Raw genomic sequence first — 27,926 nt, forward strand, 5'->3', positions numbered from 1 at the left:
CCACTTGGCAGCATCACACCGCAGAGTATTGTACAGTGGCTTAGCAGTCTTTGCTCTTGCTCTTTTTGGTAGTCTTAGTGATAGATAGTTTAATTTTATTTCATTGGTTCATCTTTAGTTCAACATGGGTATTGTTACTGTCCCACAGTAGCATTTGTTTGCTGTAGAGTGTGAAGAATGAGCCTTGACTTGACATTATAAGCTTATAACTCCTTTCTTTACTTCCTAAGGGAATGACCCCTTCTATTGTTGCTTATTTTGGCTCTTTCGTGGAGCTCCTAAATAAATCACACACGGAGGCTTATTCTTAATTTTGAATACCTGGGCTTAGCTTGACTTGTTTCTAACTAGCTTTCCTTAACTTAAATTAACCCCTCTGTCTTTTGCCTCTGGGCTTTCCCCATCTCTTACTTCTGTAAATCTTACTCTTACTTTGTGGCTTGCTATGTAGCTGAGTAGCTGGCCCCTGGAGGCTTCCTTTTTCCCCAGCTACTTCTTTTCCTTTTTCTACCAGTTTTATCCTTCTGTATATTCTCTCTGCTTGCTAGACCCACCTGTCCTTTTTCCTGCCTCGCCATTGTCCGTTCAGTTCTTTATTAGACCATCAGGTGTTTTAGACAGGCACAGTAACACAGCTTCACAGAATTAAACAAATGCAACATAAACAAAAGTAACACACCTTAAAATAATATTCTCAACACCCTTTTGCTGCATCCTTCCTGTACCTCTCTTGCATCTCTTATCCCATGTGGCCTGATGACTTGGTCATGTGTCTGTCATCCCTGCTGGACTCTGAATTCCTCATGGAAGACCCTTGTCTGACACTGGAGGACCACAGCAAGTACTTCTTGTGCACGGTTGGTTTGGAGAGCTTCTTACCACTAGGCTGCTGCAGACCCCAGAGCAAAGCTGAGTGGAGCTTTGCTAGTAAAGCCATGTAATCAAGTTGAACTCTCAAAAGGGCCAGAGTTCAAAGTCAAAGCAAACAGGAAGCCACAGTCCCCCAGGACATTTATAGTAACTGATAGGTTTACCTGAGTGTCTCCCTTCTTCTTTAACCAGCTTTGAGAGCATGGGCCTGCCTTAGTCTCTGCTTCCCCAGCCTCCTCTCTCAGCTCACGATCACCTTCATTCTATAGCTGAGGTGTCTCATTCTAGATTCTTCTCACATTGCCCTCAACAAAGCAGATTAAGATCTTTTGGATTCTGATAGTCACAATGTAGAATAGAAAACTCTGTGTGTGTGTGTGTGTGTGTGTGTGTGTGTGTGTGTTTGTGTGTTGTCGGTGCTTGGGAGTGGAATGTAGCTATCTATGAAGGTTAAGAAAGCTTTCTTCCACTGAGCTGGATCCTCAGCCCATTACTGTTTTTCTCGTCCCTGTACTTGCTCCCACTTTGTCTCCATGTCCCCTGTGTCTTAGAGTTTCTATTGCTGGGAAGAGACTCCCATGAGCACAGCAGCTCTTAAAAGGAAAACATTTAATTGGGGCAATTTACAGTTTCATAGATTTAGTCCATTATCATCGTGGTGGGACGTGGTGACGTGCAGGCAGACATGGTGCTGGAGAAGGAGTTGAGAGGTCTCCATCTTGATCTGCAGGCAGCAGCAGGAGTCTATGTCCACAGTGGTGGTAGCTTAAGCATAGAGACCTCAAAACCTGCCTCCACAGTGACACATTTCCTTCAACAAGGCTCCACCTCCTAATAGTGCCACTCCCTATGAGCTTTTGTGGGCCAATTATTCAAACTATCACACCTTATAAAAAGATGTAAGTCTTACTGTGTATTTTCCAGAGTCCTACAGATCTGTAAAATGCTACATTTTAAGAAATGTAATTGAACATGTGAATATAATATTACCAAGATGTCTGGTTAAGGAAGAAATTTTGCAGATGACTCATCTACAGATTATTCTGCATTTAGAGCCTGAAAGAAATTAAATGATGGTGTGTGGTCCAAAGACAACTTGTATGTTAGAGCCCAGGTACTCGTGGAGCACTGGTCATCTCCCTTCCGTGTCCACCACCTGTTGACCACAGATGGATGGACCAATAGCAGTTATCCTAAGACGTACAGGGTTTTAGAAAATGAACATCGGTTTGAAGAGTCAGGAAACTTCCCCACAGTGGTGGTGATGGGTTGTACAATCTTGTGTGATGGATTGGTGGATGGGAATATTGGATCCCAGTCAGATCGATTGTATTAGAAAAGAGAAAGAGGCTTATTTATTTCTGAAACTTTCCATGTGGTTTTAGGACTCCGCTAGGAAATTGTGATGTCTGAATTCCTCCTCTATGGCAGGTGACGATCACTTCTTGGAGGAAGGTTGACAAAGTAGAGATGTGACAGCTAAAGAACTTGGCTGTCCCCTTGTCTTTTCTGTGACCCTGAGAACTGTTTTTACACGGAATTTGTGGTCTTCATGGTTTGGAGCCGTGAGCTGACCGTCACAGTCAGGTTATTAGTCCCCTGTTATTCTTTTGAAACAGTCTTGCTACAAGCCCTGGCTTGTCCTCGATTCACAGCAGTCTTGTTGCACCCTCAGGACTGCTGGGATTGTAGGCATTACCACAGTACTTGGCCTCTACATCTACATCTTATTTTATTTTCCCCCCTCCCTCCCTCCCTCCCTCCCTCCCTCCCTCCCTCCCTCCCTCCCTCCCTCCCTCCTCCCTTCCTCCCTCCCTTCCTTTTTTTTTTTGGTGGGAGACAGAAAAGTCAAGTTACCCTGGGTTTAAGATTAAAATCTACATAAACTCTTGTTCACAAATAAGTGAAAATGTTTTCCACTCTCTCTTGACTATACAGACCACATTTTAAGGATAAACTTTCCTATTTTCAGTTTTATGGTAATGATGATACAACATAAAAATAGAGTTTAAAAATATTTTTCCTAAGATGCATGTAACATATACAAGTCCCTGTGAACAAAATGCAAGCTGTGTTTCACTTATATACTTTGAATTGTTTCACATCTTTTTGGAAATGAGAAGTTTGAATGCAGCTGAATGTATTTGTAGACTTCTCTGCTGATAACGTATTGGGTAAGCTTCCAAAGTTATTTCACTTCTAGGTTCAGTTTACTAATCTAGAAAGCAAGGGTGTTAAAATAGAGATAATAGAGATAGAAAATTGACTGTTTTGAAGCAGACTGAAGTATAAATTTTGACCTTACTGTCTTACTACATGTATGAATGAAAGAACACATTTAATATCTTTGGGTAGTATTTCCAAATCATAATACCACAAAAGTTGCTGTGCTACTCAATTCTCTCAGTCCCTCCAAACAATGAGGTTCATGTGCCTGATGGGTGGGGTCTTCAGTTTTGAAGCCAGCAAGAGCTGAGTAGTGGCTATGAGGAATCAGGCTGCCATGATAAAACAGCACAGACTGGGTGGCTGAAACAACAGAATTTTATTTTCTCACAGTCTGGAGGTTAGAAGTCTGAATTGGAATTGTCAGTATCATTTCCGGTAAGGCCTCTTCTTGGATTTAGTTAGATGGCTGTAGGGTAAGCTATCTGGTGTTTTTTCTCACAGGGGCATTGATTTTTATTATTAGGACCTCCCCTCCCTGGCCTCATTCTAAATTTATTATCTCCTAAGCCCTCCACCTCCATGTACAAAGTACCGATTTTAGGGAGACACATTTCTGTCCCTACAAGTAGGATATGGGTAAAGAAAAGAAAGACACAGGCATGATAGGAGATGTCTGAGCTAGAGCTTGGAGACCTGCCTGCTAAAACTTAGTTCACTGGCATCAGTGCTATAGGTCAGTGGCTGCCAGATTTCTGCATTCCACAGAGCAGAATGTTTCCAAAATGTTTGAAACTGATATAGGTAATAAATTTGTAACCACAACACCAATATTTATTAAAAATACGTTTGAAGGGCTTGTGAGATGCTCAGGGTGTAAGGTGCTTTTTGGCAAGTCTGACACCTGAGTTCAGTATGCAGCACTCATAAAGTGGAGAGAGCGAGCGCACTTCTGTGAGTTGTCTCTGACCTTTACTCAGTCAGCGTGGTGTGCACACTTGTGCATGCACCTAACTTACAAATAAATGAATGTAAAACAGTTTCAAATAGGTTTGTAATTAAAAATAGCACAAACTTAATGTGAATAAAGGATGATACTTTGAGTAAGTACAATGGGTTCTACTGAAAATCTCCCCAAACTGCTCTTCCGTGGTACGGTAAGAACTCTGAGAATAGCCTGCTCTCATTATCACAGAGCCATTTTAAAGTTTTGCATTTGCATAGTTGACAGAGGTACCTTTTTGGACCTGTTACAAAAACTTACCTTCAGTAAGTCTTTTCATGGAGAAAACCTTACCCTTTCTCAACCATTTGGTACAGGTGACATTATTGAGGTATCTAAAGTGTTTCCCTTATGGTTGGAAAATACTCTTCCAACCTTTTGAGACCTTGCAATATTGAGCCTAAGTCCTCTGGGACCCATGTCTAAAGCACATGGCATCTTCATCCGTATAGATTTGCCTTCCACTTTTGGGGGACAGCCAAAGGCAATAGCAATAGCCTTTGGGAGTTTCTTGTATGGCCCTAGTTATTAACAGCTCAAAAGAGAGGTCTCATGTCTGCTGTTAGTCTTTGGCTCTTGAGGGGATCAAACATTATCATCCTAAGAACTGATAGGACCTCTGAGGTGACTCCATGGATAACAATGCCTGTTGCCAAGCCTGATGACCTGAGTTTAATCTCCAGACCCACATAGTGAAGGAAGAGAACTAACTTCCAGAAGATGTTTTCTGACCTGTGTCAGAGAACGAACACACACACACACACACACACACACACACACACACACACACACACACACACACACATAAAAAAAACTAAATGAGAAAGGCATTTTTAACAATGGTTGAATCATAAAATTTGCAATTACAGAATTGGAGCTTTGTCACTGAAACAGTCTTTATGTAGTTGCTGCATAGAATAGGCAGCAGGAAGCTCTCTTTGACCCACATGAAATTTCTAGCTGAGGAATGAAGTGACTTGGAAGCAAGCTGGACTTTTCTACTGAGCATGCTCTTCTCCAGCAGGGTCCAGCTTGGGTGGGGCCCAGTTTGCTCATTAAGCAGGATTTGGAGCTGGATTTCCATCAGCTTTCCACAGTCTCCCAATGAGAGGAAACAGGAGACAGCTGGCTGGATGTGCCTAGATGCTGCCTGCGTATGTACATCCAGGAGGGAGTTCTGTTGGAGCGTCTTGTGGGACATGCTTGCTTGTTTCTGCTTGTGAAATAAGTTTGTTGTTAAGAGTGTGATTAAGAGTCGAGGGGGCTGAAAAGTGGATTATGTTAGTGTACCGAGTAGATAGAATCTGGGTATGTATACTCATTGGGAAAGGAATGTTGTGTTGTATTTGCTGTAAGCCCTGTTAAAAAATGTGTGAATGTGTATCTGTATATGTGTGTGACTGCATGCATTTGTGTGCGTATTTTAGTGGCCAAATTTTTGTTTTAGACTAGTTATTTGCATTTTCTAGGCTAATGTTGAACTTGTGTGGGTTATCTTGAACACAAATAGCCTTTTCAGATATGGCCTCTAAGAGCAGTGGAGCTACTTTATTTTATACACTTGACCAGCTGCCTCACCATTGACTCTCACACTTCCAGTCTGAGAAACCATATGAAAAGTAAATTATTAAAAAAAACAATGATTTATTCACTTTTATTTCATGTGCATTCGTGTTTTGCCTGCATGTATGTCTGTGTGAAGGTGGCAGGTCCCCTGAAACTGGAGTTACAGGCAGTTATGAGCTGCAATGTGGGTGCTGGGAATTGAACCCAGGTCCTCTGGAAGAGTAGCCAGTGCTCTTAACCACTGAGCCATTTCTCCAGTCCCCAAAAGTGAACTATTTTCTAATGCACTATGAAGCCAGTGTCTGTAGCATAGTTACTTTTTTAACACATTAAAGGGTGAAAATCTCAATGTAGTAATTAATTTATAGACTTTATTTTCACTCTAATGTATCTGATTAATAGGAGTTGTTCTATAGCTCTTAGAGATGCAAATTCCCACTGGTTGAGCATCTACAGAGTCCGAGGTATGCAGTTGTCAAGAACTGTATGCTGTTTTCATAATGTGCTCTTTTATTTCTAAATATCTAATCTTGGCATACTGAGGAAATGTGAAAATTCATTCTGTTGCTTAGATTCTGATATTCATATGACATTAAAAAATTCGTGGTCTTTCTTTATACAATTTACTCATCAAGTAATCTTTCTTTAAAATTAAGTAGAAAAACCTAAACTGTTTTTTTTGCTACTTAAAGTAAAAAGTGGTACCACTAACTGCACTGATCTCTGTAACTGGTTAACCGTACAGGGACTGCCCTGCTGTAATGAGGGTATTTGGGGGGCAGACAGAGTGCAGTGTGTTTACGCTGCAGCATTCCCAAGCTTACAGAGAAGAGGATTTGAAAGCGGGCCCCAGCTTGGTGGACTTGTCATAGTCTGGGGCATTGATTGACTTTGACAAGCTTTTGTCTTATGACCCATTAAAATGCAGCGTTTGCAGCCTGTGTGTTTATCCCATGCAGTTAACCTTGGTGGATTTGTCTTTAGCTTATTTCGGAAGAGCCGCTGGAAATACTGTTGTATTTTGTAGCTTCAGGACTTAAGAGTTTATTTACACAGAAATAGATAACTGGTTGCTGGTTACCACTCATACCAAGTAGGTATGCCTGTTAGGGTTGGGTGAGCATCCTGTGCAGAGAGTAGCTGGGATGAGCTCAGAAAAAGTCCAGTTCATGATAACTGTTAGGATCAAGAGAGACGATGGTTTGGGCTCTGTTCTGCCTGAGCTTGCTTTTGATGTCACTCTGAGAAACTGTTGGTATATTCTTTTCTATAGAGTGTTATATGATGATGACCTAATAAATGCTCCCTAGATACCAGGAACAACATAAAAGTATTATTGAGAAGCCACCGGATGTTTGACATTGCACTGGGAACATGAAGTTTTACTCATCTCACAAAAATGTCCCTCTTTATGGGAGCACAGTAGCAGCTGTGGGCCAGGGAGGAGGTGTGGACAGGAAGCACATGACATCTCATGCAGTTTGTTGCTGCTTTTCCCTGTAAGTGAAGAGGAAGCTGCTGGAAGTGATTGGGAGTGTTTATACGTGGCCATCGTACACACTTACCTTCCCTTTCCATTTTCCCTTTCCTTTAAAAAGCGTTCTCAACTTTCAGAGAACTGGTAAGTGCTGCGTTTCCTTCCTTCCGCAGATAATAGCAGCAATCTTGCATTGCAAGCCTTTCTCAGGAGTTCTAGCTTTCTTTCCCTTTAAATACACAGCTGAAAATACTTTTTAATTTTTATTGCATTTATTTAGGTGTGTGCGCACACACGCAGATGGTGTGCCGAGGCGCATGCCTGGAGATTAGAGTCAGTTCTCTCCTCTCACCATGTGAGTCCTAGGATCAAGCTCACATTGCAGGCTTGGGGCGGGGTCTTTTAACCACTGAGCGTTCTTGAAGGCCCATGAAAATACTTTAGAAGTACCTCTATTCTAAACACATGGGTTTTAAGCTTAGACTAGGTAAGCAGTCTGTGTGGCATGAGGTTGGTGTGTGGAATATTTCAGAGACTAGCAAAACTCAGTTACTTTGAGTGTATAGAGATAGTATTAAACTTCATTCTCTAGGAAATCAATTTCATGCTTCTGAATTGGAGTAGCTGGGAAGGTTTCTGAGCTCACGCTGTTCATTTGTGGAGTTCTGTGACAGGGCAAGATGGCACTGCTGTTCTCACACAGTGTGTGAATGTATTCCAGTACAGTGCTGAAGCATCGAAGCATCTCACCAAAGCTTTGGCTCGAGGAGAACTCTTGGCTACTCATTCCACCTGTATTTCTCACTAAGTGCCAGCTACCTTTTCCTACAATCTGCTACTCTTCTAGAATCACCCTAGTATACAGTAGATGTATATGTGCACATAAACTTTTCTTTCTTTCATATACCATGCTTTCAACCTAATAGTTAGCATATCATATATGACATGTGGATCTGGCTTTTTGTTCTTAACAGTTTTCATAACCATTGTGTTTTTCCCCGTCTTCCTAGTTGAATCATCTTGTTTGTAATTATTTCATACATGTGCATATATGTCAGCAGGATTCTTTACTACAAGTAGAACTGTTAGTTTAAAATATATATTTGGGATTGTGACAGCTTTCTGTTTTTTAAGATAGGGTCTTACTGTGTAACTCTGGCTGTCCTGGCATGCATTATGTAGACCAGGCTGCTCTGATACTCACAGAAACATTACTCCATCTATGTCCCAAGTGCTGGGATCAAGGGCCTGTACCACCCAGTTTGGCCCCAATTTGTAGCTGTTGACAAATTGACTAGTATGGTGTCTGTACCAGATACTCTTCAGTAGCAACTGTATGTGAATGCTTCTGTCTCAGTAGCCTTGATTGGTGAGTGTGTGATTAAGATGGGGTGTCTGCATTCTAAATTTGTAGCTGTATTTCCTCTTTTTTTTGGAATACAGAGTTTTATTCTGTAGCCCAGATGAAAGTTGAACTTACCTCCTTCCTTAGCTTCCTGACTGCTGAGATCACAGACACGGACCTGTCTGGCCTTTGGGTCCATTTCTTTTACTAGGAATGCAAGTGACCGTCTTTTTCATTTCAGCTCTGCCATCATCATTAGCCATGTCACCTTTTCTTCCTGTTATGTTAGGCTGACTTAAATTAGCCTAGCCAGTTCAGAATTGTAGTTTGGATTTTCAATGTTGAGTCAGGTGTTTTATTGGGCTTATTACACAAACTATTTCATTTCAACTAAGTAGCAAAAGATTATGCCTTTACTAGTATATCCATCCCTCTGCAACATCTAGGGATTATAATGAAATTTTTTTGTGTTTCATTCTTTAGAGTTGTTCAACAACTAATTCTATATTTCACTACTGTTAGGCTAAAAAAGTTCTTTTCTTTATTGTATTTTTGAGACATTCTTATGTAGTCCAGACTTGCCTTGAGCTCACTGTGAGCCAAAGATGACCTCGAACACCTTCCCAATCCTTCTGTCTCCATCTCCCAAACTGGCTCTTTCCTGTTTATTTAGGCTTTATTTCTTTGTTTTCTTAGACTTCAGAAACTGTTTGAATGCCCTTGGCAATCATTTCAGCCTAGGAGTGCATGTTATTTTATATCACAGGAAATGGGGCCCGACTGGGTCTGCCTGGTCAGGGGATGGTCCTCTTTCCTATAACTTGTATCAGTGCTCTGTATCCTGTGCCAAGTATTCCTTAGGGTTTCTCCTTCAGTGGACTCGATGATGATGACATTTCCATAGCGTTAAGAGGCAGGCAAGCCAAGTACTCTTGTAGAGGGAGAAATCTTTTCCTGGAAACTCATCAACTGATGAATGCATGTCTTCTTGACAAAGAAAGGGAGACCTCAAGATTGCTCTAGACCACCAGAACCTACATTGGGACTCATCCCGGAAGTATTCTCTGTGCATACACAAATAAGGGCGGAAACTGAACAAAATGTGAGTTTTGTTAAAAAAGAGAAAAAGCAGAGGAAATATATGCTCTGGGTGAAACATGATCTTGCCTATCCTGGAACTAGCAAAGGGCTGCTTTGTAGTTCATATCTTCTTGATGTGTGGGCTTAATTTCAAGCAGATGTTAGGTTACATCTTTAGAAATAGTATGTCATGAGTTCTTAAATCATCCTTTAAAAATAAACAAGCGTGGTCTGGTACGTGACAGGTAGGGTGGGAAGCACTGATTATTTAAAAAATGACTTGCTTATCTTCACTGAATACATGGCATACACTAACCAATCTTTTCTTTGAAATGTATTTGCACTTAGGGAGTGGAGAGTGTAGCATTTCTAGACCATCTTATCTTTAAGGGAAACAAACCTACAGCGATTCCCTCTCCTCCCTCTCCTCCCCCTCCTCCCCCTCCTCCTTCTCTTTCCTGTCCTCCCTCTCCTCCCCCTCTTCCCTCTCCTCCCCCTCCCATGCTCTCCTCCTCCTCCTCCCCCTCCTCCCTCTCCTCCCCCTCCCATGCTCTCCTCCCCCTTCTCCCCCTCCTCCCCCTCCCATGCTCTCCACCACTGAACTGTGGACATCAGTTCTTGCAGTCCATTTTGTCTGCTTGTTTTTATTATTTCCTTCCCTTCAGGCACTTTCTTTCTCCCTCCCCTTTTCTCTCATCTATTTTCCTCTTTAATGTTTTATATATATTTGAGAAGCATCACCTTGTAATTCCCCAGTAGAATGAGGTAGCTGCTGACTCATCCCTGTGTTTGATTTTCTCACATTTGATGCTTTAATGGAAGATATGAGTATTAAAAGAATCTTCCCTTTGGCTGTGGGCTGTTTGGGGAGAAGAAAAAGATGAGCAGTTGTGGGTATCAGAAAGATCCTCTTACCCTGTCACGAACATGGCAAATGAGCACTAATTTTGTTAGATCTAGAAAACAGCTGAATTAGAACAGTCCACACATTGTCAATATATTTTTATGTTCATGGTTATTTGTAGAACAGTTTTGTTTCTATGTTTTTCAGAGTTGAAAGAAAAATCTGTTATCCTCTTACCACAGTTTTGAAGTTTAAAATGTATACTTTCCTTTTTTGTTAATCTTGGCTCCTTAAATACTTCTTTATGTTCTGCTAGGAGAAATGGAGCATGGTTGCTTGTGACCTCAGCACAGAAAGGGAGCCACTCAGCTGATAGTTTCCACTCAGTTTCTTGCTTAAGGGTTGCATGAACCAGATGGGTTACAGCATAGACCCTTAAGGTTGGAAGGAAACACCTGGATCTACCATTAGCACAGACTCTTTCCTTGAAGTTCTTCCAGAATGTGTGTAGCTGTGTGGCTGTCTCTTTTGTGTAGGATTTATGAATCACCTGTGTATTAAACAGCAGAATGTACAGTAGGTGGTGTACGTCACTGTAGTGATGGCACCTTGGCATTTACCTCTCTCTCTCTCTCTCTCTCTCTCTCTTTTTTTTTTTTTTAAATACAAGGACGGACATAAAGAGCGGTTTTCTTTAGTATCATATTCTGCTAAGCATTACTGGTTCTCTGTGGATGGTTTTCTGCTTGATTGCTTGTTCAGTGATGCATGCTTTTTTCTCCTGGAGCAGTCACAATAACAAACACTTTCATCAGCCCCAGTTGAAGAATGTCAACATGGTAATTGTGTCAGAACTACATGCTTATCTAATAGGCTGGTTGTTAACAGCAGTGGTTTTGTTGTTGTTGTTGTTGTTGTTTGTTTGTTTGTTTTTGGTTCTTGATAAGCAGAAAAATCTTGACTTAGTATATTATATAACTATACTACTAATGATGGAGTTGGGTAATTCTGATGAAAGATTAGTGAGCGTTGCTATAGTTTGAGAAACATTAGTTTTGGTTTTGCCTTTGCCCATTTAACTTTGTTACCTTAGGCAGATCCAGCTTGCTCAATCTTTTCCCTTGCTGATAGAATAAGTGTATTAGACTAGATAATTTAACAGTAACAAAAAAAAATAGTGTTTACTGAGTAAATGTTCACCATCTTTTGAAGACAAGTCTAGATGTTACTGCTACAAATGAAAGGAAGAGCCCTGCCCCTGTGGATTTTCATTTTAGTGGGAAACACAACCCTGATTTTTTTGGAACTACACCACACAGCACTGAGTCTCCATTTTTCTGGGTGGTGAAGTAAAGGCCTACCCACATCTGAGAAGCTGAGAGTTCCAAGTGTGGTAATTATGGCGAAGGCATGTGTTGTTGCAATCATGTTCTCTTGATGGTAGTGATTTGTTAAAGAAACCATCTTACAAATAAAAGAGGTAGTGTTAGGTTGAGCTCTTGGAGCTATTTTAAGACTATGGTTATTTACATAGAGTTATGCCTACCTTTATTGTTGACTATTCACAGCTCCATAAGCTGTTTCCATTGTTTTCTGTCGCATAACATCAATTTGAATGAGTGACACTTGTCAGCTCCCGGGTTGTGTACAGTGGACATTGATAGAGTTTGTGAGGCTCACCCTATGCTTGGTTCATCTGTGTTCTTTATTTCCATAGTAGCAGTTTGTCTTCAACTTCTGTCCTTTTGCTTGTGATCACATGGCCAAGTAATGACTTTCAAATAGTATGTGATAATAGGTTTGGGTGGGGGCAGAGCTACTTATGGTGAGTTATAGAATGTGTTCCCTAACATGTCCTGTAATCATTTCCACAAACTGACATGAATCTTTCTAGGAGTAGACCAGGAGTTCTGTGATTCATCAGGTATTTCATGGATATTTTGAAGAACAGAAGTTGCATGCCACCTGACATAGTGGTCTCTCCTATGATTAAAATATGAACAGCTATTAATTCACTTAGCCTAACAGTGGAAACTTGAGTTTTATGTTTCATTGCTTTCTGAATATTTTGGCCAAAAATCAGCTTCAGTTGATTGTTCTCGTTTCTTACAGCCAGAGTAATTAGAGAGCTGCCGATTTATCTTGGTTGGCTTATCCAAGTGTGGGGCATTTTTCTTTTGACTTTACCTAGATAGTTATTCAGTTCTCAGGATGTAATTAGAAAGTATATGCTAGAAATCATCTCTGGGTTTTGCATGACTAATGAACATAATATTTTTAAATGGTTTTCTGGAAAAAGACATGGGAAAGAAACAGTATTTTCTGTGCAGTGTAGATGCAGTTATGTTCTTGTTGGCAGGCATTTTGAACTGTAAATACCTAAGGATAGGAAGTCATGTGTGGGTCTGGTAGTTGACTCTTCCCTCTTCGGTAGTACTGCTTCCAAACATACTGTCCTTTGATCTTGCCGTGTCACTGTGTGTTTCTTTTGGCTGACCTGCCTTTTCCTGTCTCTTCTTGCATTGAGGTGGTAGGAAGGGTTCTTTGCAGAATCCTCCAATATTGAACAAAACTGGTTTCCATGGTAATATTGTTAGTACTCTTGCTTGCAGCTCTCCGTCCATGTGACCACAACTCCCAGATAGGGTCTCGAGTGCACATCTAGTCTCTTTCAAAGCCTGTTTTCTCTGTTGGCCAGCTAGACATCTCCACAAAGCTGTCATCACAGCACATTTAGAATCAAGTTGTATGCTCAGCTAGACCCTCTTTTCCTGGATCTCCTATTTCCATGGATAACCTTCCCCAGTCTCCCATAAAGTCCCGAGATCTGTTTTCTCTTTTTCCATATTCAGGATGGCCTCTGCCTTTCCCACAAGATTCAATTCTTAGCCCCTCCCTGATTGCTTTGGCCTTAGTAAAGAACCATGCCTGGATTACTGCAGCCATCTCCCAGGTAGCTTCCTGTTCTGTCTCTCATTTAAACCTTACAGCCAGGTTGGGCTGTTGAAACAGGAATCTGATTACATTATCCGTTAAGTTCTTGACCTCTAGAACCACCTCATTTCAGGGGCTGTGTCCACGTGAAAGCGTGCATTAGGGCTCTCTTTTTAACGACTAAACAGCATTCTACTCTATCGACAAGATGTGGTTTTTTTTTTTTTTTTTTTTTTTTTTGGTTTTTCGAGACAGGGTTTCTCTGTGTAGCTTTGCGCCTTTCCTGGGACTCACTTTGTAGCCCAGGCTGGCCTCGAACTCACAGAGATCCGCCTGGCTCTGCCTCCCGAGTGCTGGGATTAAAGGCGTGCGCCACCACCGCCCGGCCAAGATGTGTTTTAAAAGCGTCACTTGTGTGGTATGTGAATCTGCCTTCAAACAAGTGTACCTTCGTTCTCCTTTGAAGACTCTGGTCATGTTTGTACCATTGAAAAAGCTAGCTGGGACATTACCCATTGCCAGCACTGAGACCATCTCTGGGAGAGCTATGCTGGGAAAGGGAGCAGAGCGAGCTGGCCCCATCCCCTGCCTGCTGTCCTGGTCAGCTAGGTCTGCTATGCTTGAGAAGTCCGCTTGGCTTGTGTACCGCTGAAACTCGCAGTTGTTTCTAGATTTAACTCAATTTGCTTTCATTAGCTGTGATGGAATAAATCATTAGGTATATTTTTTGTGTGTTCTATAATATCTTTATTTAGTTTGTATTGGGACCTTTAAATATTTTTCTTACACACACATACACAGACATAGATACACAGATACATACGTTTATACATACGGTATTTGAGATTGGGTAGGGTAGAGGCTTGGAGTTTTGATTTTTGGTTTTAATCATTTGCTTAGAAGCCTAACTTTTAGAATAGTGCTGTGAATTACAGGATTTAACATTAACAGCAAAGCAGTAATACAATTTTGTTTTTATGTATATATATTTTTGCTGCCAAACACCCAGCATTTAAAAATTAGTTCTTATAAGACTTAACGTTTCTATAGATTTTGGTTTTAATGTGTGAAATTGTAGTGGAATGTGTCTCAATACTTGCTAATACTGCTGACAACATTTCTTTAATAAAGAGTAAAGGCAGCCGGGCGGTGGTGGCGCACGCCTTTAATCCCAGCACCCGGGAAGCAGAGGCAGGCGGATCTCTGAGTTCGAGGCCAGCCTGGTCTACGGTGCGAGATCCAGGAAAGGCGCAAAGCTACACAGAGAAACCCTGTCTTGAAAAACCAAAAAAAAAAAAAAAAAAAAAAAAAAAAAAAAGAGTAAAGGCTGAGTAAAAAGAATCCTTAAACATTGGACTCTGTGTTAGTTGTTGTCTAACTAGTTCAGATCAAGTAGAAGTAATCTCTGTGTCTTGAGTCTGGGTGATTTTGAGTTCCAGCTGTACAGAGTTACCCCATTGTGATGTGTGATTTGAGAGTTCTAACAGAGCAGCCCTCAGTCTGGCTTGTGCCTCTGACCCTTCCTCCTTACCACGGCCTTCTTCCTTTTTTCTGTTTTTCCTCTTCCCACCCTGTCTCACCCCTTTTGTCCCTTTGCCACTAGATTGAAAGTGGGAACGTTTCTAAAATACTATTTTGTGGTTCTTATTTTGTTGCAGTATAAACTGTAACCATGACTACTGAAGTTGGCTCTGCATCTGAAGTGAAGAAGGGCTCTGACCAGGCAGGAGCAGATGCACCTAAGGAGAAAGCTAAAGAAGTCACAGAAAATGAGCAGAATCAGTTATCTGAGCCAGAGGAGGAAAAAGGTTCGCAGCCAGGCCCTGCAGTTGAAAGCCAAAGTAGTCTTCGCCGGCGGAAAAGAGAGAAGGATCCATCCGAGAGCAGGGGCATTTCTCGATTCATACCCCCATGGCTTAAGAAGCAGAAGTCATATAACTTAGTAGTAGCCAAAGATGGAGGAGATAAAAAAGAGCCCACTCAAGCTGATGTGGAAGAACAGACCTTGGATAAGGAGGACTCCCTTCCTGAAGAAGAGAGTCGGGCCAAGGGCGATGCAGAAGAAATGGCTCAGAGGAAACACCTCGAGGTTAAGGTGGAGGTCAAGGAAGAAAAGCCTTCCTTGAAAAGCAGTGCTGAGACCCAGGTACGTTTGAGAAGACCGGGTGAGAACATAGCCACATGGGGAAGGGGTTGCCTTGTTTCCCATTCCGTGTCGAGATGCTGCCTCCACTTCATGTGTCTGCAGTATAGAGCTTGGAGTATTGTACATTAGTCTTCCCTGTGAGTCTTTTTAAAATTATTCCCCAACAGCAAAACAAAAAACCAGCGCAGCAGCAACAGAACACACACCCTCTCTTAAGCACCTGTGTTTCTGATACGGTTGAGCCGTCTGCCAGGCCCTCCCTCCTCTTCTGTTAAATCCATACCCTTTATTTATCTTTGCTTTATTTATGGATTTAGTTGAGAGTAAGTAGTGGATTGTGTATGTTTTCTTTGCCTGTGGAAGCCTAGGTATTGCTGTGGTTTAAGCTTTTAGAAATCTTGTCTCAGTACTTTTAGTATAGCTACTGGGATAATAGTTTCTTTTATTCATTTAATGCCCAGTTCATGAAAATACCCTTTCTTGAATAACTTTTGAATCTTAAAAAGCTTAAATTTAAAGTGCTTAGACTGACGACCATAATTCTCATGAAAGAGTCTCTTTGGGGCCGAGGATGTGGCTGGAGCCCTTGTCTACCACAGTCAGAACCCTGGATAGGTTACCAGCACTGAAGGGAAAAGTGAATTTTGGTTCTTTTTTTTCTGTGTTGTCTTCTCCAAGTAGGTTAACTTTAATGTGGACTTAATGTTTCCTTGGCAGCCTGTTGAAGAAGTGAGGAAGGACAGAGAAGAGGAGAAGATCAAGGAGACGCAGGAAGACAAACTGGAAGGAGAGGCGGCAAAGAGGGAGACCAAGGAAGTGCAGACCAGTGAGCTGAAAGTGGAGCTGGCCTCCCAGAAAACTGCCAAGAAGACCAAGACTGTCCTGGCCAAAGTGACCCTCCTGGATGGCACCGAGTACAGCTGTGACCTTGAGGTGAGGCAGGGGCTGAGCAGAGTCCTCTCCATGGGCAGAATGAAAGCACTCTGCTCTGTGGGCGGTGTGGCACAGCAGACACGTTTCTTGTGGCACCGAGTTCCTATAGGCCAGTTTATTGATTGGCCTCTAAACACAGTAACAACCGTGTAGAAGAGTCACCGATTCCGTTTCGAACAGCACTGTTGACCAGGGTTGAGTGGGGTGATGTGCTGTGCGCACTGCTGCTTGTGTGGTGTGAGTCTGTTCTGAGTGATTGGCTCTGACTGCTGTCTCTGTAGGATGTCTTACTTGAGAAATGATAGTTGTAAGCTGACTTTTAGAATAATGAAATTTTAGCTGGAAACTCTTATCCTGAGAAAGGTAATGATATAATCCTAGGTCATTAATTTTGTTTCATTTAGTAAAAAGGTACCTACGATTTGTAAAACAGGCAACTTATTAGCACCAGCTTCTTAAGATTTGTGTTAGCTTATTTCTTTTCACAGTGACATTTACTCACATGGCATTTTCTCACATGCAGTACTTGGAATGGATCGTCATGTTTCATGAGGACTCCATTCTCAATGTTACAGTGGGAATATAAAGGCTTAGACTCAGTAACTTGCCAGGTGGTGGAGGAAGGGTTTATATCAGTAACTGCCAGGTACAGCCAGCTTGCAGCTTTGGTACCTTGGTACCAGAGCTTGTGAACAAGTCTGCATATTTGGAGTTTTGTGTGTGGCACAGGTGATCTATCTTTCATACTCACTTAAAATATGAACTAAGCTTTCCTTTAGTCTCCTGTTAACAGTTTTAAAAAAATTGCACCGGCTGGGCGGTGGTGGTGCATGCCTTTAATCCCAGCACTTGGGAGGCAGAACTAGGCAGATCTCTGTGAGTTTGAGGCCAGCCTGGTCTCCAAAGCGAATTCCAGGAAAGCCGAGAAGTTACACAGAGAAACCCTGTCTCGAAAAACAAAAAAACAAAAAAACAAACAAAAAAAATTGCACCAAATTCCTGGCATTCGTATTTTAACAGCTTGATAAAAACATCTGTGGCTATCTAGTTGAACCACAGTTTATTATATTTGAATATATTATATTGCCAGGCAAGGATACTAAGTGAGCATTTATAGTTTTTTTCTTTATATTCACTGTATGTATAATTGTTATGGTACTTGAGGCATCAAAACTATAGTAGCAAAGAATTAAAAATCCTTGTCTTAGTTGGTTCTTGGTGTTATAACAAAATACTTTAGGAAAGGTAATTTTTAAAGAATAGATTCTAGTGGTTCTCAACCTGTAGGTCATGACCCCCTTGAGAGTCGCATACCAGATACCCTGCATCAGATATTTATGTTATGATTCATAACAGTAGCAAAATTACAGTTAAGAAGTAGCAATGAAATAATGTTATGGCTGGGGTCACTACTACACGAGGAACTGTATTAAAGGGTTGCAGCATTTGGAAGATTGAGAACCACTGAAATAGACTGAGAAATACATGATCAAGGTGTCAGTAGATCAGTATCTGAGGAAAAGCTGCCTTCTGTTTCCAAGATGACACCCTTCTACTAATCCCTCATGTGCTGCAAGGAGTTACTATCTTATTCCTTTCAAGTGCAAAGCAAAACAGAATTGAGTAGATGCTCCTGATGTTACCTTGCAGTAGATATTATGCACCAACAGCTCACTTGAGTTCTGAGCAGGGACTTTGTATCTGAACATAGGGTGTGATTCATCACATCCTAGTAGATGTTGGAGCAGTGCAGAAGTTATGAGTGGTATTCCTTTGTAATTAATGTCTCTTTCATCTAAATTTTCTTGTCATTGTGGTTCTTTGGTAACATTAATTTGGGTCTACTTCTCATCAGACCTGCTCTGTTCCCTTTGGAGCCCAGAGGTTGGTGAGCCACAGTCGGGTGCTTTCATGTGTTCCTGTCTAGTGCTGGCCTAGACACTTGGGTGATGTGCTGATGGTGCGTATGTGTGTTTCTGTAGATCCACACCGGAAACTAGTGTCTGACTACTCTTTGAGGAAGTATGTGTGGGAAACTGGAGCTGTTAATGAATTTTTGAGCATTTGAGAAAGGCACCTGCAATGTGAGGCACAGACTTTGGCTTGGGAGAACTGTCAGTAAAAGTTGTATTTCTCTCATGGTTTTCCAGATGAATGTAGTTACTCTTTCATACCTGTATGTACGTGTGCTAATTTTCAGTCACCCTTAGGTTTATGTAACATGCCCAGTAAAGAGGACCTAATGAATTTAACTTAGGGCATCTACAGTGGTAGAGGGGAGCCAATAGAAAACCGACCTCGAGCTAGGTGTGGTGGTGCACACTTTAATACCAGCACTTTGGAAGGCAGAGGCAGGTGGATTGAGTTTCAGGTAGGCCTGGTCTACAGCGTGAATTCCAGAACAGCCAGGGCTTCACAGAGAAACCCGGTCTGAAAAAAACAAAAAGAAAAAAGAAAACTGGCCACTGCAGGAAGTCATGAGGGGGTGGAATGTCTGGATTCATGGGTTCTTTATGGAACCGAGTGAAGTTTTGGAAGACCTCAAATACCAGTATAAGATTAAAACAGACTCCTAGCGCGAGGGCCGAGGTGCCGTTTAAGATTTGGGACACGTTCGCTGTGTTGTTGCGGTAAGTGTGTATTGGGGGTGTTAAAAATTCACTGCATTGGCTAGCAGATGGTCTTTGTAGGTGATGGTTTTATATGATTTGTTTAAAATACTGGATCAGTTTGGCAAGTTCCTGTTTGTGTTAATTACCTATCACTTTTTGTTGACAAAGAAAGTGCTGCTATATAATGAATGTTTTTTAATGCCAGGAAACATAATTCTGCGAGATGTTTTTTTTGTCTTATCTAAACGTCATTTCTACTACTCAGATTACTCTATACATAGGTAGAATTAACATATAGGATATGTATAATGTGTTCATGTATATTATGTATTATTTTTACTGGCTTGTACATGTATGTAATGTGTAAATTTCTATATACCCGTCAATATCCATTCTTCTCCTGTGTGTATATGTGTGATGGGTATTGATGGGTATGCAGGTACCTACACATACACACTTTTTTTTTATTTTAAGATGGGCTTAACTTACTAAAGTTGGCCTCAAACTCCTGAGCTGAAGATGTCCTCCTCCCTTGGCCTTCCTGAGTAGCTGGGGCTGTAGACACACGTGTGACTTCCCCTTACTTTTTTGGCTTTCTGGTTCAAAATTCTTTTTTCTCCTAGAGACCCCCTGAACCTGTACCTTCTGCTCTTGAGCCTCAGGAACTAGATAAAGACAACTGCCAAGTAAATAGTTTTCAAAACCTGTAGGCGGAGTGTTCCTGTCCTGCAGCCGCTCTCAAATAGTCACTCAGAGTCTTACTATTAATTGGCCGAACATTTACTTGTTCCTCGCTAACCCTGTCACTTAAATGAACCCGTATTTCTTATCTGTGCTTTGCCACATGGCTGGGTGCCTTTTCTCAGTACAGCATGCCCATCTTGTTCTCTCTGTACCTGCCAGCGACTCTCTCACTCTGCCCTTCTTCATCCCAATATCCTTGGTTTGATTGTCCTGCCAATCAACTTCTTTATTAACCAATGAGAGTAACACATACTCACAGTGGACAGGAGGATTATTGCACAGCAAAACCCTTTTTGTCGTCATTGACGTTGGTGTTCTTCTGAGGAAGGAGAGTGCGGGTTAAAAGGATGCCTCAGATATTTGCCAGCCCCCCGGAGGTGGAGGTGACAAGTAGATTGGATAGCGGTGCATTGTTAGGGGCCGGTTGTAGTTAAGCTAAAAAAATACTATGGAAATGGCTTGATTGTCATGCTCTTTCTGGTTTATGAAGCAATAATTTATTGCTACGTCATGCATTTCCTTTTATCCAAAGCCTAGTATATTTTCATAATTTTGTTTCAGAGTGTTAAGTACCTTTTCATTATTGTTCATGAAAGTTGATATTTATGTTTTAACTTATCATTTGTTGATAAATTTAATCGCATATATTTCAAATCTTTTGAGAAAGGATTATTATTATTACTATTATTTTTGAGAAAGAATCTCAAAATGTAAATAACCCTGGTTGGCCTGAAACTCTCCATGTAGATCAGCATACAGAGATCTACCTGCCTCTGCCTCCTGAGTGTTGAGAGTAAGGTGTATACCATCATATCCAATGAGGATTATTATATTTTTAATGAAGGTTATATCAGCTTTTATCTCATTAAGTTATTTAAATGATATATAACAACCTAGTTTGGTACCAGAACTTAAGTTGTGAAGAATTTTAGGGTCGTCTGGATTCTGCATGCTGGCTCCAGATGCTTGAATGTAGGACTCTCTGTGACGCTGCTGTAGAAGTCATTTACACACTAGGTGTGCTAAAACAGCGGGGCTCTTTCCTCTAAGGAAAAGTACAGTAAGGTTTATTTGAAGTCATGGGTCTAGCCAGGATACGGTTTAGTTTTCTGCTGACTCTTTGTATGTCTTGGACAAGGGACTTCCTGTCTTTTCTTCTATTCTCAGACTGCAAAGTAAGAATGAAAATATTGGCTTCCTTTATTTCTCGGATTGAGCTGGGTTTTCTAGAGTTTGTAAACCTGTATATATATTTTTAAGGTTGGAAAATAAGTGTGGAAGTTCAAGAGACTTTAGAAGCGTGAGTCCATGTGCATTCTGACTAAAGGCTCACATTTTCCTCTGGCAGCTGCGAGTTTTTCCCACATGTTGATTTTGTCTGAGAATTGAAGGCATTGTTTTAGCCCACACAGGAATGTCACAACCATTTTTCCTAAGGCAATCAGAATGCAAGCTCTCAGCAGCAGTGTTCTGGTGATAAAAGTATTCATTAGAGAGCAGAGAATGTGTCAAGGTCCCCAGGTCCTCTTTGTACTGATTTTGGGTCTCAGAAAACCCTATTTGGTGTCCTTGCTTTATGAAGTGGTATGTGTTTGTGTCTATTTTTGTCTCCCCGGGTTGGTTTTCAAACTACAGCCTTGACCCTGAGAGGTGAAATAGTTGAGTCATTTCGGCTATCCTTATACTTTTGGAGGATCTAGAAGTTATGATACTTGATACTCCATAAAATACCACATAGAAGTCGGAGAGGGTGTATTTGGAACTGGGAATAATTTATGTGCAAATTAAAAATTTCAGTGACTAGATCCAAGTACAGTGTCTCTGACCAACTCTCCATTCTTTTAGGTTCACAAAAGGGTTTAAAATGACAATTTTGTCCAAGGATTTATCTATTTATTTATTTACTTATTTGTTATGTATACAGTGTTCTGCACATATCCCTGCAGGCCAGAAAAGGGCACCAGATCTCATTACACATGGTTGTGAGCCACTATGTGGTTGCTGGGAATTGAACCCAGTACTTTGGAAGAGCAAGCAGTGCTCTTAACCTCTGAGCCATCTCTCCAGCCCCCCAAGGATTTGTTTTTTAAAGTGAGAAAAGGGTGTCATGCCATGGGAGTAATAGAAGTTTTTAGTCCCACTTGAAGACAAAGAACTTCTTCAGGTGGGAGCTGACCTGGCCTGGTACTCAAGACACTTCTCGGCGGGTCCCTCAGGACTATTAGGTGTGACCGCAGGTTGTCTGCCTTCCCTGCCCATGCACAGTGATCCAGCTCATTCTGCACTTCCAGAGTTGTCTGTTCTCCTGTAAAGTTTCTGTCCTTTAATCTGGCTTTTGTGTTCCTCATTGGCATGATTCCTCTTTGGCTTACAACGTCTAACTAAGTCCAGCTCTCAGAATGCTTTCTCTTCCTTTGAACTTACTTGTGTGTTAGTTTATTCATTAATTATGCATTGTCCTGGGAAGGAATCTCCTGTGTTGTTGAACTGTGCTGTTCAACTCTTACTGGATTTCTAAAATGCTTGCATTCCTTCTTTTACCTAAACCTATTTCCCTTTTCCCTTCAGAACATTAATGTGGGGCTTTGCCTGAGTCAGTTCTCCTAGAAAGCCATTATTTCCATTTACTTTCTTGTACATCAGTATACTTAAAAAAAAAAATTCGACACAGGGTTTCTGTGTGGCTCTCTGGCTGTCTGGGAACTTGCTCGGGGTTTGTGGCTCAGGCTGGCCTAGAACTCAGAGATCTGCCTTCCTCTGCCTCTGGAGTGCTGGGATTAAAGATGTGTGCCACCATGCCTGGCTACGTATGTACACTTTTTGTCCTCCTTCCCTAAGATACCTTGATGGCATTGCTTATCTGTGTTCCTAATCTGATTTTTGCTTCTGTCTCCCCACTGTGTTTTAAATGCTTAGGAACAGTTGGCTGACTTGTAGAAATTCTTCAGGGCCTCAATGAGTAAAAACAGTTAATTATATTTCTGAAAAAGGTTGGCCAAATCTAGGAGTACAAGCATGCTACAGAGATGAGCCCCCAGGAGTTGGCAGCCTGGAGAGAAATGTGGACTCCAGTAGCTGGGAGTTCTTTGCTTTCTTGAAGTAGTAAATTGCTGGCTGGGTTGGGCTTGAAAAGGTGAACATCAAATAATGCCTTACTCCGACTTCTTTTTTCAATAATGTTTCCTCTTGAAAGGATGGTTTTGAATTTTGAGTAGTCTTGAAATTCTATAATGTTCTTTCCACTTTTGGTTTCAAAACGCCAGGATTGGTTTTCTCCCACTGAACCAGTGGTGTTTTGAAAGCAATCAGCTTGCCATTTGAAAGTAACTTGTAGCTGTGAGGACCAGCCTTCACCCTTAGTGATCCTTTCTCCCAGGCACTGAGACCTCGGTAGTTAGCACTCAGTAGTTTTTGACTGTACCCACCTGCTGGTAGTGAATGAAAAAAAGAAATGAAAAAGGAGGAATTGACGGCTCCTAGGTGTGGTGGAGGAGGTTTATTGTAGATGTGAGGGAGAGCATAGCCAGAGGCAGAGACATCGGAGAAAGTCCAGATTGAACATGACTCTTAGCCTGGCCTTTTAAGGAGCCAGGGGAGGGGAGAGGGACAAGCCAGGAGAGTAAAGGGCAGACATAAGGGCCGAGCAACCAAAATGTCTGGATTATATAGGGAAGAGGCACAGGGGCAGGGCGGGAATATGCCAGCCCTACCCTATAACTAACTGTTAAGGACTAAGAGATTCTGGGAGAACATGAATGGTGGCCAGGTCCACTTCGATATGTTCAATAGGCATCTCAGTTAGCCATTTGTCCCTGGTTTGAGACACTAACAAGTAGCAGAACAGGAGGAACTAGTCTTTGGGTTGTTTTCTCTTTAGAAAATGAAGAACTATTTAAGTTATGGTGGGAAAGCTGAGGTTCAGAATACAATCTGTAAAGTCTGCATAGGCATATTTTTCTCTTCTCTAATACAGAGGCATTTAAAAAAAATGTTAAAGCCTTCTTTCAATCACAGTACCACAAACAAACAACAAACAAAACACAACTAAACCCCCCCGGAGTTTTGTCAAGGTTTATCAGATGAAGTGGTGTGATGCAGTCTTCCACGAAACAACAAAATGTGTTAGGGAAGATAGGCTTCCTTTATTTATACAAAGGGAAGGTTATATTAAGATCTTTTAGCATAAGCTCTATTAAAAGATAGCCTATACCATACATTCTCAGCTTTTGTCCACTGGCTTTATGAGGCCAGGGTTGCCATTTTTGAGCTAGACTTGCTTCTCTTGGCTGGCTTTAAACTGGGGCTAGTCCTGTCGTTCAGAGTCACTGAATAGATCTCTACTAAGTAAGTGTATCATTAATAAGTTCAGTTCTCCACTATGCTGATCTTACAGAGTGGTGCACTACCATCTATGGGAGAGGTTGCAGAGAAAGAAAGAGCTGCAGGCTGCTCCACCTCCTACCCTTTGAGTCTATTTTCTGAAGTTGTGCTGATGTGAATTCCATTGTCTCTCCTGGTGGGTGTGGTGATGGTGGCAGCCCTGGTGGTGGTTGAGTGAGAAAATGTGTGTGCTCATTTGCACACTTTCATAGCCACACATACTAAATATAGTAGTTTTTATAGGGATCAGCACTAAATGTGTGTTTTGAGTTCTAAGTCTTAGTTTATGTAACAACTTTTCTATACTGACTGTGTTTTGTCACACGATTAAAATAAACTTGTGGATCCTTACCTTGAATGTAGCATATACTAAAGTTAGTGTAATAAATACCTTTTAAGACTTTGAATTAGTTCTGGCAGTTTAGTGACTTCTACTTTGACAGTGTTGATGGTATTCTTAAAAATGGTTTTACAAGTGTTTATGTCCTTTCAGTATTTCTTCTCACAGGTATCTGGATAATTACTTTATTTTGCAAGTATGTTTAATTGGGTAGAATGGAGGTTTGTCATAGGAAATGAAAAGATGGAAATGCTATTCTGTTTAAAATATATGTATTTTTTTTTCTTGCAAATCTGGTTGTTCTTGGGCATCTAAAAGGGATTGGCTTCCAGAACTTCCACAGAGCCCCCCAGAGCCATACAACATAAAATCCTTTCTGTAAAATGGCCTGGTATTTATATGCAGCTAATGGGATATCCTCCAGTATACTTTAACTCACTGACAGATCATTTAGAGTTATAATACAGTGATGATATTGTCTAAGTAGTTATTGCATTGTGTTGCTTTGAAAATGATGACAAGGAAAAAAAGTGTGTGTATAGGCAGTCAGATGTAATTTTTTTTTCTCCAAATAGGACATTACTGGAGGCACCTCAACTTGGACGAGTATTTTGAGTACTTGGAATAACCTTTTAAATTTAGTCTTTATCAATGGTCAGGTGAGGGAGACCAGCTTCCTCTTTTTCCCCCAGGGTACTCTTGATCAGGGAGAAATGAGGAATATGTGGATAGAAATATAGAGGAGAGAGACAGTTAGAAAGGGCCTGGGTCCAAACCCACTGGCCCCTTCTGTCTTCTAAAGGGCTTTTAAAGGACTGAAAGGGGTGGAGCAAAGACCTTCCCCTAGCACAGCCAAGTGCAGACCATTCCAGACACCTGGTGACTGTGCACATGGTCAAGCCATCCCCTAATGCAGCCCTGCTGTGTAAAGCAAGCTCAGATCTCACCAGGAAGCTTTTGTAGGCTCCCACAGTCAGGGAAACATAAATGACTGATTTACTTGTGAAATTATGTTCTAATCATCTACAAAGAGGTCATTTCATTGGCTCTAGTTTCTTTTTGCCAGAACTTGAATGAACTTTGGCAACAGTTTTGTGGACAGGTGATTCAGATTGGTAGGACAAGAATTCTGACAATAATGCCCTTAGCCTGACGTGCTCTTTCCTCTTGCATATGGCTTTAGTCGATTTCCTCTGCCCCACAACAATGTATGAGTTTGGTTTGCTCTGTGCATACCTTTGTTCCTTGGCCTTTGATATTTGCACAGTGTAGTTAGAGTGAGTGCAAAATGCATAGCTCTGTGCCAGTAATGTATGGATTGCATTGTGTGCTTCCCATCACTGGCTTCTTGGCACACAATAAGGGCAGTGTGGAGAGGCCTACAAGGAGACAGTGATGGTGTTTTATAAAACGCCAGTGGTGTGTGGCGTCCTCTGCAATCTGCTGGGTAAGCAGTTGCACAAATTCCTCCACATTGAGAGGTCTCCAGAAATGGCATATTTTGGCTTCAGTAATGAATGCCACAAATAACAGCACAGACACAGGAGACTTTGCTCAATGTCTCAGATTTCAGTCTGCTTTTCTTTAGATGGGGTCTGCTTTTAAGCGAGACTTCCATAAGCTAGTCTGCTAGTTTTTAAGTAAAATATTTTTGAAGACACATCTAAATTATCTTGCTTTTTCAAGCTCCTTTGCTTGTCTCTAATATATTATGCACTGTCTTCTAAAACAAACAACAAAACCAGAACCAAAAAGATCTGGTCTGGTGAGATGGCTCAGCTGGTACAGTGAGCATGGGGACCTGGAGTTGAACCCCTAGTGTCCACTTAAAAATCCTGTGTGGCAGGTGACATGCTGGAGAAACAGAGACAGGATCCCTTGAACTTGCTGCTGGCCAGCAGTTTAGCTGAACCAGTGAGCTTCGGATTCAGAGACTCATCTCAAAAAATAAGGTGGAGAATGATGAGGGAGACACCCAGAGTTGACCTCTGGGACACACATGCATGTGCACCCCTCCTACCATAGCTGCATTCCCTTGCCATGTGTGTGTGTGTGCGCGTGTTCTCTCTCTCTCTCTCTCTCTCTCTCTCTCTCTCTCTCTCTCTCTCTCTCTCTCTCTCTCTCTCTCATGCAGATACATAAAGTATCTGATTGACACCTGGAAAGTAGACGGGTTCTCCCCCACTGCACCTTTCCCTTCCCTGGTTCTGTATTGCTTAGGTGTAAGTTGGGTTAGGTATATGGGGGAAACAGATTGTTAAGCTTGTTGGAATTGATTAAAACTAAAATACCTTTTTCAAAATGTGCTTGGTAAAGTTTTATGTACCTTTTTTGTGACAGTGCTTACGACTGAACCAAGGATCTCATAGATGCTAGACAAGATTCTATCCCTGAGGTAGTGCTCCATTCCTAATTACGTGGTTGTATTAAGTGCTCCATCATTAGAACAGAGACTGAAACAGTTTATATAAGTGCCAACATAAGAACAGTCATGGAGTAAAGAGATGCTTCAACTGGCAATATGAAACAACGGCGAAGCTAATGTCTTAATGAAGCAAATCGTGAAAAAGCCAGTTGCCTTGTTTGTATAAATATGGGCGTAGCCTGCTCGTAGGACAAATGTGGAGTGGTTTTCTGCTTGTGTAGTTCTCCAAAGGTATCTGGAAATGGTCTCATTTACTAAGGAAAAGCTTATGTAGGTTTGTGGCTGCTCTTCTCCCAAACTTATTGGCAGTGTGTGTTTGCTTTGGTTCTTGAATATCTGTGGGCCGATAGTCATGAATGGGGCCCCAGGAGATTGTGTATGACTGCCAGCCAGAAAGCCTGCATTCTAGATTGAATGCTGCCAGACTTTTGGCCTGCATTGATGACGTGAGCCATGCTGCCCAATATTGTCCCTACTGGTTTATAATTCAGCGAAGTGCTGCTTGCTATAGGAGGCACTGAGGTAAGTTAGGCTTTTCTTAAAGAACCCAGGCACCGAAAAGCTAAAGTGTGGAAGGGAAGAGAAGAGTGAGTGCCAGAGGTATGAAATAAAGTTCTTAAGGAAGTCTACAGAGTGAGCGCCAGGACAGCCAGGGACACAGAGAAACCCTGTCTCAAAAACCAAAACAAACAAACAAACAAACAAAAGTTCTTAAGGAAGAAAGTTGAAATATTGGAGACTGGAGTAGATTTTATAGGAGATGAAAATTTAGAGATTTGTTTAGAAGCAGAGGCAGAGTTTTGACATTTGAAACTAAGTTGAAAAGGCTGGTGAAATGGTTCAGTTGGGTTAGGGAACCTGCTGCCAACCCTTACCTCATTTCCGTCTACAAAACCCATTCTTACAGGTTGTCCTCTGACCTCTGTATGTGCCCTGTGGCACAAAAACATTTTTTTAAAAGATGAAAATAATGGATTTGAGGATCTTCCTTATACGGGACGATAACCCCAAACTGAAATAATAGCCCATGAGCCAACTATATATACTTTTTTTTTAATTTT

At 41.4% G+C, this 27,926-nt stretch overlaps 1 protein-coding gene across 29 annotated transcripts in view; it reads left to right on the forward strand.

Annotated features, from left to right (window-relative positions):
- Epb41l2 (erythrocyte membrane protein band 4.1 like 2) overlaps positions 1-27,926 on the forward strand; it is a 175,560-nt gene that overhangs the window by 78,056 nt on the left and 69,578 nt on the right. For all 29 annotated transcript variants that reach the window (XM_052751207.1, XM_052751211.1, XM_052751212.1 and 26 more), the window contains exons 2-3: positions 14,944-15,431; positions 16,149-16,364. In XM_052751207.1, coding sequence (XP_052607167.1) covers positions 14,958-15,431; positions 16,149-16,364 — 690 coding nt within the window. In that variant the 5' untranslated portion in view covers positions 14,944-14,957. The remainder of the gene's footprint in view (positions 1-14,943; positions 15,432-16,148; positions 16,365-27,926) is intronic.

The sequence above is a fragment of the Peromyscus californicus genome, unplaced genomic scaffold (genome assembly GCF_007827085.1).
Source record: "Peromyscus californicus insignis strain IS unplaced genomic scaffold, ASM782708v3 Scaffold_22__1_contigs__length_63687245, whole genome shotgun sequence".
Classification (NCBI taxonomy): domain Eukaryota; kingdom Metazoa; phylum Chordata; class Mammalia; order Rodentia; family Cricetidae; genus Peromyscus; species Peromyscus californicus.